At 41.4% G+C, this 14,977-nt stretch overlaps 1 protein-coding gene and 1 long non-coding RNA gene across 2 annotated transcripts in view; one reads left to right on the forward strand and one right to left on the reverse strand.

The window, feature by feature from the left end:
• Nucleotides 1–6,920, forward strand: part of LOC118422261 (trace amine-associated receptor 13c-like) — a 13,261-nt gene extending 6,341 nt beyond the window's left edge. The window contains exon 2 of the mRNA XM_035829780.1: nt 5,997–6,920. Within this exon, the coding sequence (XP_035685673.1) occupies nt 5,997–6,920 (924 nt within the window). The remainder of the gene's footprint in view (nt 1–5,996) is intronic.
• A 3,652-nt stretch (nt 6,921–10,572) lies between these two features.
• On the reverse strand, nt 10,573–14,977 carry LOC118423491. The gene is made up of 6 exons (XR_004832059.1): nt 14,712–14,977; nt 13,327–13,353; nt 13,112–13,138; nt 12,472–12,648; nt 11,764–11,884; nt 10,573–11,453 (listed from the first exon to the last, which is right to left on the reverse strand). It is a non-coding gene; the product is annotated as an uncharacterized LOC118423491 (long non-coding RNA).

Raw genomic sequence — 14,977 nt, forward strand, 5'->3', positions numbered from 1 at the left:
TATAGGACCCACACAATGGATTATGGTCATGTTCACTTTATAATGACTCTATTTCCTAGCATTACCATCAGCCTGTGAGTTCGGATCTATGCTTAGTGTTTGTTAATATATTATGTATTTTTGTTTGTTGACATTCTGCACGTATAAGTTTCTTTGTAACAAACCTACGCAATTCAGGGTATACCATGTGTGTATTTCCCTGCCTATTTACGTTTGAGGAAAACATAAATAAATAATAACTAGGCAAAGGAATTACACCTTACTTACCTGTATAATGCCCTATCTGGTCTATAGGCAAAGGAAAGACACCTTACTCATCAGTTTAATACCCTATCTGGTCTATAGGCAAAGGAAAGACACTTTACTCATCAGTTTAATACCCTATCTGGTCTATATGCAAAGGAAAGTTGCTTTACTCACCTGCATAATACCCTATCTTGTCTATAGGCAAAGGAAAGGCACCTAACTCACCTGTATAATACCCTATCTGGTCTATAGGCAAAGGAAAGTTGCTTTACTCACCTGCATGATACCCTATCTGGTCTATAGGCAAAGGAAAGACGCCTTACTCGCCTGTTTAATGGCCTATATGGTATATAGGCAAAGGAAAGACGCCTTACTCACCTGTATAATACACTATCTGGTCTATAGGCAAAGGAAAAACCTTACTCACCTGTGCGGTGTCTTACCTGGTCTGCAATCAAAGGAAATACACGTTACTCACCTGTACGGTGTCTTACCTGGTCTGTTATAAAAAGAAACACACCTTACTCACCTGTATGGTGTTTTACCTGGCCTGTTATCAAAGGAAATACACATTACTCACCTGCACGGTGTCTTACCTGGTCTGTAATCAAAGGAAATACACGTTACTCACCTGTACGGTGTCTTACCTAGTCTGTAGTCAAAGAAACACACCTTACTCACCTGTACGGTGTCTTACCTGGTCTGCTATAAAAGGAAACACACCTTATTTACCTGTACGGTGTCTTACCTGGCCTGTTATAAAAGGAAACACACCTTACTTACCTGTATGGTCGTCATTTATTAAGAAGAGAAAAACAATTTGTTTGTCAATGTTAATAAAGGTACATTTTACAAATGAAATTTTCTACGTCATAACTAAATGTTATAAAACATTTCCTTTGTGTACTCAGAAGAGGAGCCCGCTCATGCCATGTTGCACCATTTTATTAGACTATTAATAGCATGTGATTACATTTTTCTGCACACAAATAATGCAATTAATATTGTTTATGTGTCAACCCCTTCCAATACTTTAAAAAATATTTAGGAAGTTAAATGAAATACATTTTTGTATTTGAAATAAGTTTGTACACACTGTAACAGATACTCATCTAATCAAATCCCCGTTGTAACAATGTTTGTGTGATAAATAAAGATAAGAAAAGTCCAGTTTGGTGAAGAGTTATTATTATAATGTAAATAGTATTGTTAATAATGAATAGCTATGTTTTTTTAGTATTGGTTACCTGCCCCTAGTCAGGTTTATAACACAAATGTGTCTGAGCCTTTTGTACATAAATTGGGCACTGAGGAGAATCAATATTCATATTTGCACTAAGTTCCTCAAACTTGGGTAATTATAGCACAGAAAAAAGGACCACAATGTAAATATCAGTCAGATGATAGCACTATGAATTGAAAATCTTGTTCAGAATTCACTCTAAAATGGTTGTATGATAAGCTATGCTACAACAGTCCCTCCCGCGATACTTATAGAACAGTCCCGCAAGGAGGTCACATGACTAGTGCCCGCCATTTTGAATTGCCATTGTTAATGTATGGCAGTATCGGCGCTGTACATTTTGACCAAAAACAGGGACTCAAAATGCTTGTAAAGCACGGAAACTCCGTACACATCAATGGGACACCATCTTGAACATGTTTGTGGCGGTAGGTTTAGGTGTCGTTGCGCGACGGCCGATATTTTTGTGGATATAGTGGGCATTCGCTAAAAAGACATTTTACTGGGCGTTCGCTAAAAAGACCATCGAGAATCGAAAACTTTGATTTATGTCACTTCGGGTCGATGGATTGACTTGAAACTCAAGATTAATACATGGGAGCACAACGTGGACATATTCCAAGCAAAAAAAATGAGATTCGTGTAGCGCGGACTTCTCTAGAGTGGGCGTTTGTGGGCATTCGCTAAAAAGACCCTCCCTTTTGTTTCTATCTCATTTGTTACGAGACCTTTGATGTCTGTGTTACTCCTGATTCTAATAGCTAGTAATTCGACAGCCACAATAAAAAGATAGGGTGAAAGAGGGCATCCTTGTCTTACCCCTCTCTGGGGCTGGAAAGGTTCTGACAAATTTCCATAATTGACAATCCTACTCGAGATATTGCTATAAAGAACTTGCACCCATTTGACAAAGGAGTTTCCAAAGTTGAAGAACTGCAATGCCTTTAAGATAAAGTCCCACCTAATGCGGTCAAATGCCTTTTCATAGTCGGTTACAAAAATTATTCCTGGTAAATTCTCTTCTTCATATTTTTCAATGATCTCCAAGATTCTGCGAATGCCATCTCCAATGTATCGTTTCTGCATAAAATTGGTCTGGTCACTTTCATCATCATCATCATCTCCAGTACTGCTTATCCCACAACAATGTGGATTATTAGCAGCTGCGCATGACGTAGGTGCATGTGAAAACAAAGGGTAAAGGACATGGACATGTGCAGACAGGACAAGTGATATTACAACACATTTATTTACACTATGTACAATGGACTGGGGGCAGCTCAGTGCAGCGAAGCCCGTCCCAGCTCAGTTTTGAACTGGGAGAGGGACTCCGCCTCCGCCACACTAGGCTCAAGTTCATTCCACTCTTTGATGGTACGAGGGAAGTACGAGAGCCTGTAATAGTTGTTCTTACTCGCGATGGTCTGCAGCTTGAAAGCATGATTAGTGCGGCGGGAGCACCGAGCTGCTGGGACGAGACTCGAGGTGTGTGGGACGGAGATGGTGTTGTGTAGGATTTTGTGCATTGTGGTCAGCCTGGCCATTTTGCGGCGTTCCGACAGTGGCTGCCATCCAAGGTCTTTGAGCATTGAGGTTACGGAGGCCGTACGCTGGTAGTTATTACATACATACCTGGCAGCTCTACGCTGCACAGCCTCCACCCTACTCACCTGTTCGGCAGTGTGGGGGTCCCAGACCGAAGCACCATACTCAACAGATGGCCTGACCAGTGCCATGTAGGCTCGTTCTTTTGCCGCCACACTGGCAATCCGCAGGTTTCGTCGTAGCAGTCCTAGTGTTCGGTTTGCTTTGGCAGTGATGTTGTCGACATGGCAGTTCCAAGAAAGGTTTGCAGAGATAGTTAAGCCAAGGTACTTTGCTTTACTTACCTTAGTCATTATGCTGCCGTGAAGTGTGTAAGGGTGATTGAGGGGTTTTCTTGATGAAGGGATGGACATAACTTCACACTTGGATGGATTAAATTGCATGAGCCATGTCCTTTCCCAATCACAAATGCTATCTATGTCATGTTGCAATTTATCACAATCTTCTGGTTCTTGTACTGCCATCTGCAATATGCAGTCATCGGCGAATAGTCGAACCTTAGCATATGCAGCATGGTTAGGCAGGTCATTAATATATGCCAAGAAGAGGATGGGCCCCAGGACAGTGCCCTGGGGAACACCCGAAGTCACTGGTACTGAGTCAGAGCATTCCCCTTCTAGTAGGACACGTTGGGTCCTACCAGTTAGGAAAGTCTCTATCCAGTTTAAGGCTTTACCCCTGACACCATAGTGCTCAAGTTTGTGTAAGAGTCGGCGGTGAGGAACCTTATCAAAGGCCTTGGCAAAGTCCATCAGTACAATGTCAGTCTGAATACCATTGTTTCTATTTGCTGCTAGGTCGTCCATGAGTGAGAGAAGTTGTGTCTCACAAGACTTGCCATGTCTGAAACCATGTTGCATGTCATATAAGATGTCATTGGTGTCTAAGTGGTTCATCATAGCACTAGCAATAACATGTTCCATAAGTTTGCAGCATATAGATGTAAGCGAAATTGGTCGATAATTTTCAACTTTATACCTGTCACCTTTTTTGTAGATTGGTGATATGTTGGCTTCTTTCCATGATTCAGGCATTGTGCCGGTATCTAGGCTTTTCTGAAAGATGACCTGTAAGATAGGACTTATGATATCACTAAGTTCTTTGAGTACATAAGCATGGACCTGGTCTGGACCAGATGCCTTATGTGGGTTTAAGTTCTTTAAGAGTTTGTGTACACCACTTTCCTCTATGGTGATGTCTGGCATAGAGGGGTGAGGGCTAGGCCCCATGTCAGGTAAGGGATCGTCTGTGGGTTCACGGGTAAAGACAGACTGGAACTGTTGGTTAAGGAGGTTCGCTTTTTCTTTGCTTTCGGACACCAAGATTCCATTGCTCTTAATGTGGTCGACACCAGACCTTTCGGACTTCATACTTTTAAGAAAGCCCCAGAATTTCTTAGTTCCTAGCTTGGCAGAAGACTTACCCTGATCATGATCACTAACATCAATATCCAGTACTACTGCTTCGATATAATTCCAGTAGCAGTCTTTCATTTTCTTATTGATTTCTTTCTTGAACTGGTTTAGTCTATCTTTTCTTTCGGGGGTGTTTTGGCCTATTGTCTTCCTGTAATAACGGTCTCGTTTCCTCATGAGCCGTTTGAGGTCAGGAGTGATGTAGGGAAGGTGTTTTCTGTCGTTAGTCGTTTTCGAGGGTACATATTTTTCCACGCAGGAGGATAGTTTAGATGTAAATTTATTGTACAACTCATCTACATTTGTATCAGTATTTGCAAGCTCTAAGAATTGTGACTTGAAGTCAGTCATCTCGTCGCGAAACTTTTCCCAGTTAGAGCGTTTATATAGGTAGACTTTGCGTGATTTAGCTTTGTGTTTACACGGGTGGAGATCAGCTTCGACAAACACTAAGTCGTGGTCCCCAATAGGCGGTAGTGTACGTACACAATTAACACAGTTCTCGTTAGACATGAGTACTAGATCTAGGGTGTTTTCATTCCTAGTTGGTTTGTCAACGATTTGTGACATATTGTAGTCACAAAGCAGATCTACAAACTGTCTGTGTAGCCCTGGGTAGGCACAGGATGGCTTTAAGACTGGTTGTTGGGGATCAGTCCAGTCCCAACCTGGAAGATTAAAGAAAAACTTTCTATAATGTTATGTAGCACTTTACACATTCTCTTCGCTAAACATTTGGACAGAATCCGAACATCACATGTTAATAAAGTTAAGGGGCGCCAGTTCGCCACAACATATCTTGTGATAACGAACGACTTCCACAAGCTTCATTGATCTTGAACGATTTCTAAAGTAGATAATGCCCGTGGCCAGATTCACTAACAAAATTTAACGTTGCCGTTTGAGTAAGGCAGTCGTATCACTTTTATGAGCCACATGTAAGACAACAAATTGCCCTTTTTGTGAAGTTTTTACAGTCTTTCGTACCTTCTGTAGGAACAAGGAATGATTATTTGTTATCATGTGTAGCCAACATTGATAGGCAAATTGTTTTCAATACTGATCCCATTATTCGATGCTTTCTGCGTCATTTCCTTTACCCGGTATAAGATTTCAAACAAAACTGTCAAGTTTCTATATATATGTGTTCCGTCTTACATCCTCTTATACTTAAACGATGCAGCCAAAATTGTAAATCATTTCGACGAGTAAAGCGAATGTTTATTATGTAAAACACCTTACCTTACCGGTAATGCTTATTACGTCTGCCTATGATACATAACAAATGAAACATTGTTCCTAAGCAATAATGAGATAATCTATTTTTCAAACCTGAATCGAATAAGAGAATAGAGAATACCAAAAGTAATGCCCAAAAAAATAGCGTAAAAATGCAAGCCAAAATAATCAGGATCTCATTCCGGTGACCATGATTGTTCTTTTAAAATATGCATGAGGTTGACCAGCACTTTCTCCCTTGTATACAGGAAGCAGGAAATATCTTCCTGTGTGCCCTTGCGCTCGCGGACATGGCCCAGATACTGGTCTACGCACCCCCAACCGTTTACAACTTGGTGCACGGAGAGATCCTCGGTGAGGGCTGGTGTAGGGTACAAGCCTTCCTCATGAAGTTCCTACCCGTGCTCTCAATCTACCTACAGACGAGTCTGTGGATCTGCAGATTCATATACATCGCCTTTCCTCTCGACTATGCTTCAATCATGACCAAACGCCGCCTCGCCGTGGCGATGGCCGCCTGCCTGCTGATTGCCCTGGTAACACCGGTGGTTGGCCTCGCTCGTGTCGGCACGGTGCAGTCATGGACAGTAGATGAGTACCCCGGGGCCGTCGACATCGCACAGCCTATCAGCCTGATGCTGTCGTGTCTGTCGGGTGGAGCTGAAGTTGACAGCATGATGGCACTGATCTCCGTCGGCCTGACCATCAGCTTCATCACTGCGTGTCTCATCTACAAGGTGGCCTGGGATAGCGGGAAGAACCAAGAGAAGCTGACTGGGATCGCCAAGGATCAGCTCAAGCACAAGCTGGCAGCAGCCAAGACGTTGGGGATCATATTTGGAGTGCAGCTGATAACGTGGCTTCCTTCGACGATCAACACATTCCTGTGGAAAACTGGAGTCATCGCACCTAACAAAGGTGTCATCGCTGCTGATATCTTCTTCATCGTCACGATGACAAGCACATTCTTGGTGTTCGCCAATTCCAAAAACATCTACCGCCGAGCTCTGACCAGCATGTACTACAACATCAGGAAAATCATCCAGTGGGTTGGAGAAATCGAGATTATCCCGTTGGTCATGTTGCGCATGCGTAGACCAGAAAGCAACTCGCGACCGGACCCCGTCCGAAAGCCCATCCAACCCATCATAGAATATGAAACGACTGTGTAATGTTACGGTCGCATTTGCACCGATGCCTGTGGGGGTGAAACCCCGGTCAGGTCTCTAATAACAATAAACAACTGAGAGTAGCGCGAAAACAACCGAAAACAAACAATAAAGGCAACATTTTCTCAAACATGCAGAATAACAACCGGAAACAAGCTTAAAAAACAAAAGCAAATTGAGAACAACCGGAACCAAACGAAAATTGCCTACAATAATCTAAGATAAAACAATTATAACAAACAAAAAGCGCTTGGATATAGATGAAGACATTCCTAAATGAATGCCATCTTACTTTCATTTAGTGTTTTTCGGTTAAGTTTCAGTGAAATAATTCGTCATCATTATTTGCTTTCGGGCAGGATTCTGCGTTAGCTGGATTCAATAACACCCATGTTATAAACGAAAATAGCTTTAGTAGGATCAAACTCGTGCTTACTGATTCGTGATCGGGGACTTCTTGGCAAACTCGCAAAGTAGTAAATGGATTTTTCACCACATGGTGCCGATTGTGTAGCATCTACCAGACTACGCGGATCGGTGTTCTAATTGTAGAAATTGGACAAATAGAGTCTATAGTACGGTAGGAGAGTCAGCCTAGTCTCTACCAGGCTCCGCGGATCGGTGTTCTTATTGTAGAAATTGGACCAATAGAGTCTATAGTACGCTAGGGGAGTCAGCCTAGCCTCTACCAGGCTCCGTGGATCGGTGTTCTAATTGTAGAAATTGGACAAATAGAGTCTATAGTACGGTAGGAGAGTCAGCCTAGTCTCTACCAGGCTCCGCGGATCGGTGTTCTTATTGTTTTGTAGAAATTGGACGAATAGAGTACGCTTGGAGAGTCAGCCTAGTCTCTACCAAGCTTCGCGGATCGCTGGTCTTGTAGAAATTGGACAAATAGAGTCTATAGTACGCAGAATGGTTCATTTTGATCTTTACAGTTGGAAAAATTGTAGTACCTAGTACATTTTGGCTTCTTTACTTAGAGTACACTTTCACATTTTGGGGTGGGTCATTAACCCTTAATCAAACGACCGAATGTCCGACTTAAAGAATTATGCCCGTTTGTCTACGCCCGCCTGAGTGAAGTATACTCGCTATATATACCACTGTGCTACTCATTGCCCAGAATACTGACGTTCATGCCTGCATGCATCCACCTTTGTCAGGAGCCGGGGCAAAGCCCCATGTACGGCGGATGCCAGGTGGCTCTCGGCTTGAGCCTGGATGCATTGATTGTTTCATAAAGGGCACCAGGAGTCAAGCACAGACACATTAAGGCGCCATATGCCTGGATATATGGTTAACACTATGTCTCAAACGCTTACGGCGAAACTACGTACACAGGGAATTGACACATTAAAACTACGTACACAGGAGATTGACACATTAAAACTACGTACATATAGGGATTGACACATAAAATCTTACCATCTTAACATCCTCATAAGTTTCCTGTAAATGTTTCGTAACGCTTTTTATATTCTATCTAAACAACACCGACTGGGCCTAAATGGGCAGCACGCCCTAGAAAGTAAATCTTTACTTTGGTACATCAAGGATATGATGTTATATATTTATGAACGATGTCAATTTTCTATATAAATATACATAAAACAATTTCGGAGACTGGAAAGGACGACATTTTACTAATGCCAGCATGTACTTACGTATGTATGTATGTATGTATGTGCGCAATACTGTAAATGTATTTTAAGTTCGCGGGGAATTAATTTCGCAGCAGCTGGACAATGTAGTGTTCGTGGTGGTTTTGAGTTCGCGGTAGCGCCACATACTGTAGTCACATACTGTAAAGGATAATGTTCGCGGTGGTTATGAGTTCGCGTTGAGGCGGCCGCGTGAAAACAGTGAACATAAAACCACCGCGAACATTTCTGCATTTACAGTATGTGAGACCGCGTGGCGTGCGTGTTTGACCGAGAGGTCCTGTGTTTGAATCCTGTCGTGTCAGCGTTCTTGTGCCCTTTGAAATGGCACTTAACACGGCTTTCATCACTTTACTCAGGTTGAAATGAGTACCTAGCTTCGGCTAGGGCCGTTCCTCGAATAGGACGTTATATGGAGGTCCCGTGTTTTGGGAGAGCTACACCATACACACGTAAAAGCACTTATCGAAAAGAGTAGAGGACCTTCCCGGTGCGAGTGGATCAAATCATTCCAGCCAAAATGGTGTAGGGAATCTCCCGATCAGCCTTCGTAACGCCTGCTTTGGTATATCTGTCGATTGATTGCTAGTTGGTTGTCTCCTGAACTGGAGAGCACTCATGGCAGAGAATTCAGTTCCCAGACAAAGTCACGCAATTCAGCTTTGGATCTGTAGTCGATGTCTGTGATCACCCTTCTAAATTACTTAATCTTGAATTGTGTTTCCTTATTAATTGTACGAAAATCAGTAGGTCCTGAGTTCGATACTCGCCATACCCCTGCCCCCATGACGGTGGAGTGACGCCCACCGAGCCTCACGGCTAATCTGTCTGAAGGTGCCAAAAACACCTACGGATTTGGTGCTGCTAGTGTGGCAACATCTGTACAGTTGCCACTAAGACCCGTGAATTTATTTAGTAACTGATTCTAGTGTTGTAAGTCATGCCTCAATTCAGTTGTATTATGGTTGCTATGGTATTGAGTGTGACTAGAGTAAATAAGTGGGTCATGTATCTAGTCAAAGATAACATGAGTAGATATGTTTTATGGAGAGAAGCAAGGGGCATGTCACTATAAAGACACTCAGGATATTGGTGTCTACTGAGAAAGGAAGATGTACCTTATGTTCATATTGATATAACTTCATTACTCAAGTTGGTTGTATATTAACTTGCACAATTATGTAGCTGCCCATCTATGTTTAGTATATCATCTTAGTTGTTGGTCTATACCATTTATATAGTTTCTTCGCTTGTATATTTATGTTACTTGTATATCTATATTGTTCGTATACCAATTTTAGTTGTATATCTTAGTAATTTGTATATCTTTCAGTGAATATTCTTTGCATGTTAATGCCTATAACATAGTCGTATCATGTCAGCTAAAACAGTATGGGTGGTATTCGTGTGTACTAAGGATAGTCAGTTCTCCTCAATATATAAAGGAATCAACGTTATCTTCTTATTCTAGCATATATGTTACTTGTATACATGTATGTATATATTATGCGGATATATGTCTTGCATTAAAATCTTTGTTGCTTGTGTCAAGGTAATGTAGGTTCGTTGAGTTCTTAGTATACGGAAGGAATCGATGTGATGATGTTGTACCAGTATATAATGTTTAATTTACATTACGCGGATAGATGTATTTCATTAATCTTTATTGTTTAAGCCATGAAGACTGGAAACTTATTGAGGGCATGGATTGGATCATTGAAATTTGTCGGAAGGCATTATTGCCATTAACGTTGAACGGTGAGCCCAATGAACGTCTACTGGTTTGGATTTGCAACGTTTGAAGGAAAATATATGTTGTCAAGATATCTATTGACTTAAATAAACGTGACGTGTAAAAATTACACTTGGGAATTATGGATTTCTTTTACCGCCTCCTGTAGATGGTAGCCCGCAAACAACAGCATGTTTTTAAGTAAACCATGAGATAAAGCAGAAACCATAGGATGAAACAGGGTCAGATGAATAATAAGTTATCTCATGGCATGGCTTTATTTCTGCGTTCAGAACAATTATTCATTCAAGTTATAGTATTACATTGACTGACAGTAAAATGAATATACTCTACTGTAATAAAAAAAGGTTCTTGGATATTAGTCGAACGGGTCTATATATTGCTGATCTTGCGAATGCCGACTTTCAACTTGAGGTTTTCCTAATGAGCATGCGCACAAAACACTTAACATATTATAGAAAGAAAGTTTATTTGCAAGTTCTTGCCCAAGGGCTAATTGCAACATGGGGCATACAGAATACATAAAATAAAAGACTTTCGTATAGATAACAATGGTGACAAGTGGAAACAAGCGACTATTCTAGCAATAATTTGGACTGTTGAGAGCAACGATCTAAGCATTTATAAAAAGGATTCTGAAACGTACATCAAAATGTACATTGACACATGTCAAACATATGTATTAGATGCTAGCTATGTAATGATGCTTCGCCCCTAAGCTGATAGCTATTTTACATTTATCAACATGGTAAGCAGGATGATTAAGAATAACAAGAGGGTAACATTTACTTTTAGATAGTCAATCAAGGTTCGATATAGAAATCATGTCAGCTCATATAACATCTGACATTGACTCTGTACCATATACTTTATCTTGGATGTAGATTGGATGGCAGGTTGATTATCGCACACTAAAAAAACTGCCACAGCCTTCTACTTATGAACATTATTCCACGGGACGAACAGTGATCGAAGATAAGCACTATGTAGACCAAGCTGTGGTTCTGGTCATGACGCATATAGAAACGAGTTATTAAAGAAACCCTACTGTAGCTAGTAGCGAGGGGGAAGACGAGCTGTTCTCTGTCCGCGGCACTCGACACTCCACGGACATTGTTTCTGCATAACACAAATTAGTTCTGAGATTTGGTAAGGTTATTTGAATGTATATTAAGCACAGAAAGTCACGACAAGCTAGAGGTACTAGCTTATTATTGTCTTGCTACTTACAAAAGACATGACGCTAAAAGCAAGGCTAAGCGACCAGGCAAAACATTAACAACACGATTGTACTTTCTCATTCATCTCAAGAACATCTGCTGCAATAATGATATTGACGAATAGCGGGTTTGTAATAAGCGTAAATGCATTAAAAATGTCTGTCAGTTATACATAAGAGTATGGAAGAAGTGGGCCCATTTGTAGTTACCTTAAGTTTGTCTTCCTGTCGTCTCTCTACTCCCCTGTCATTCATTGTTATCCGCAGTGCGTTCGCCTCCACTGCTGCTGCTGGCATCTTGGGCTGATTCTGAAGTCTCAGAATCTGACGCCTGGAGAAAGGAGTGCAATAGACACCTTTTCAGTAAGTAATTTGTATCGCAGCCACAAGAGTAACCATGAACAATTGTCTACAAACATGGAGAAATAACTGCAGCAATACTTGCATACTGAGGCCATTTTCGCTGAAACACATACGGCGATCGCGGAGCAACCTTACGACAGCCAAAAGTATACAATGTAAGTGACCATTTCGAATGATTTCATAACTGGAGTATAACGCAAGATCTAAATGAATGACTTTCAAAGCTTTCGAGAGAACCTAAATACTTGAATTTGAAGAAAAAATAATGAGCATAGGAAATGTTACCATGATTTGAATAACTTAACTTCTATCCTACCAGCTTGGCCCGGATTACCTGTCCAAAATCCACCTGTATACAAATGTATTTTTTTCATATTCTATGATTTCGTTTGGTTTTACTCAACATTATGTTTGTTATATTTTCTTGTCTGTTATTGTTTCAATGTTCGTTTGTACTCTCAGTTTTTGATAACGGCATGAAAATAAGCGTGTTGAGCTTGAGTTTGTCACCATAATGTTATGTACTTATGTGTTACAATAAAAAAAAAATGTTACCATTGGATCGGATCGGAAGCGGAACATGTACGGGTTGTATGGCATGAGGCGAGAAGCGCCGGGGGCCAGGGGCGCACAGCTGTACCGGCCGGTCACCATCCTACCGCAGTAGTACCCGCGGGGGCAGTCCGAGTTCCGCCGGCAGCTCGGCAGGCTGGCCAGGAAGTGGGGGAACAACTACCCACAGGGAAGACAGAGTCAGGCATGTAAGCAAACGTCCGTGACTGTGTGTATAAATCAGCAGAATTCAGCATCATGTCCTGTATTTTGAAACCAGAGATAGATTGCCAAAAAGCAGCTGGATATGATTTTGGAAACCGTCAGACGTTTCAACTAGCATCCACTAGTTTTCGTCAGTGCTTTTTGGCATATTTTATTACCTGGATGTCTAACCTTCATCGACAGAGATAAATCTAGATTGATTGTAGTTGTTTACCGTGAGGTTAACTCCCTTGATTGATATAAAAAGCATGCTAATATACAACAAACTGCAATAGTTGTGTATGGATAACGAAATTTAACACATTGACCCATGCATTACTGTATCTTCACTATTCAAAAGGCAGCGTATTGATATTTGATAGTACCTAAAGGGCAACTAAAATGTTCAGATACCCCCTTACAGCTTGAGCATATTTACCGGAGTTTGAGGGCGCAAAGCAGCCGCCTATTGAAAAAACACATTCATTGAAACCGACAGCGTAGACACACACATTGAAACATTCATCAACACGCACACATTGAACATTGCCATCACTGTAACTATTAGATTCAACGAATGTTTCGATAATGCAATACACTCTCCAAAACGCCCAAATAATGTCAGGTACATTCATATTGTTTAAGTATATTTACCGGAGTTTGGGGGCGTAAAGCTGCAGCCTATTAAGGAAAGTGAAGATCAGTTGAAAATGGTTAGGTTGATTACATAAAAGGAAATACAGTCAGGTTCATTTGTCGCGGGATTGTTAGATGGATATACATACCTTAGGTAAGGTGCGCTCACACCGCACTTGTGACAAGCTTGCGTCACTACGGGGTTCGAAAGAAACTCAACGAATCTCAGAGATACAGAGCGAATTGTCTTAATTTTTGTGTTTTTTGTTGTGTTCTAAGTCATACTTTTACGTATTACTAAATATCTAAATTATTTTTTTTAAACGGAGAAAATAACAAAACAGTGACACAGTGACGCAAGCATGACACAAGTGCGGTGGGAGCGCACCTGTAAGGTTAAATGACAATCATACTATCATGGTTCGTAAATAGACAGAGAGAGAGAGAGAGACATAAGACATGTAAAACAAAGGACAGGTAAAACTAAGATGATATCGCAAATGATTACATTGGATTACATTGTCAGGTTTCTGTATAACTTTCTAACATATCCCACTAGGTCATAGTCATAATCTGTGCTTGGTTTTAGAATAGAGCCAAGGTGGTAGCTGATGAAGATTATTTATTGGTGTTGAAAATTGAAGAACGCATCCGTAAATAACTTCATCAGGTTGGCAATTGTTCATATAGTAAGGTTCTTTAGGCACAACTTACTTCCAACGTTTCGATGTCTATTAGACACCATCATCAGGGTAGAAAGACTGGAAACTACTTCTTGCTGCTATTTATAGCCGATGTAGTTTCCAGTCACTCTACCCTGATGATGGTGTCTGATAGACATCGAAACGTTGGAAGTAAGTACTCCTTGGTTGTGCCTTGAGGGCATCCGCCAGTGATTCAATATACAATCTCTTAACAATGGGTTCCTATGCCAAAAAGAGGAGAAAGCAACTGTTAATAACTCAACTTTCTCGGACGTTACTGGCACACAAACATGCCCTCATTTGAAAGCCCGACATCTCAGCTATCCAAACAAACACATCTCGGCATGAATCTAACGGCACAAACTTCCGGGAAACTGAAAGATTGACCCATGACCTCAAAACCGCACCACAACCCAGTGAGGAGGCCATGTGCTTGGGCAAAAAAGTTCCAACTTTAAACCCCCTAACAACCACAAAAACTCAGCTTTTTGGCCCTAATCAGAAAGTAGAAACCCTCCCCTGTCACACCCACCTCAAAACTGCCAGGATTTCTACCCATCTACCAGAAAAAAAATCTTGAAGTTTTAGACCCTGAACTATATTCGACCACCATCAATTTGCATGGCGGATTGACTGGCGGATCCCCTAAAGAACCTTACTACTTTGTATATGCATGTTAATGAGAAAAGCGTGTCGTACCGCGCTGTTGACATAGTGAGCAGGCAGTCCGCTGACGCTTCTCGGGATGCAGAGGTGAGTCTGCCCCAGGCCGCGGAAACTCTGACAATAGTCTCCGGGAAGTCGGCAGTCCCCGTTACTCTGGCAGGTCGTCGTCAGAAAGGGAACCTGGAACAAAACACAAATCGGTTAGGGCATGTACATCTTCAAAGAATGGCATTAATAAAAAAGCAATAACTGTTTATTGAAGTTTATTTGCAAGTTCGTGCCCGAGGGCTAATTGCAAG

Source organism: Branchiostoma floridae, chromosome 9 (assembly GCF_000003815.2).
Source record: "Branchiostoma floridae strain S238N-H82 chromosome 9, Bfl_VNyyK, whole genome shotgun sequence".
NCBI classification, from domain to species: domain Eukaryota; kingdom Metazoa; phylum Chordata; class Leptocardii; order Amphioxiformes; family Branchiostomatidae; genus Branchiostoma; species Branchiostoma floridae.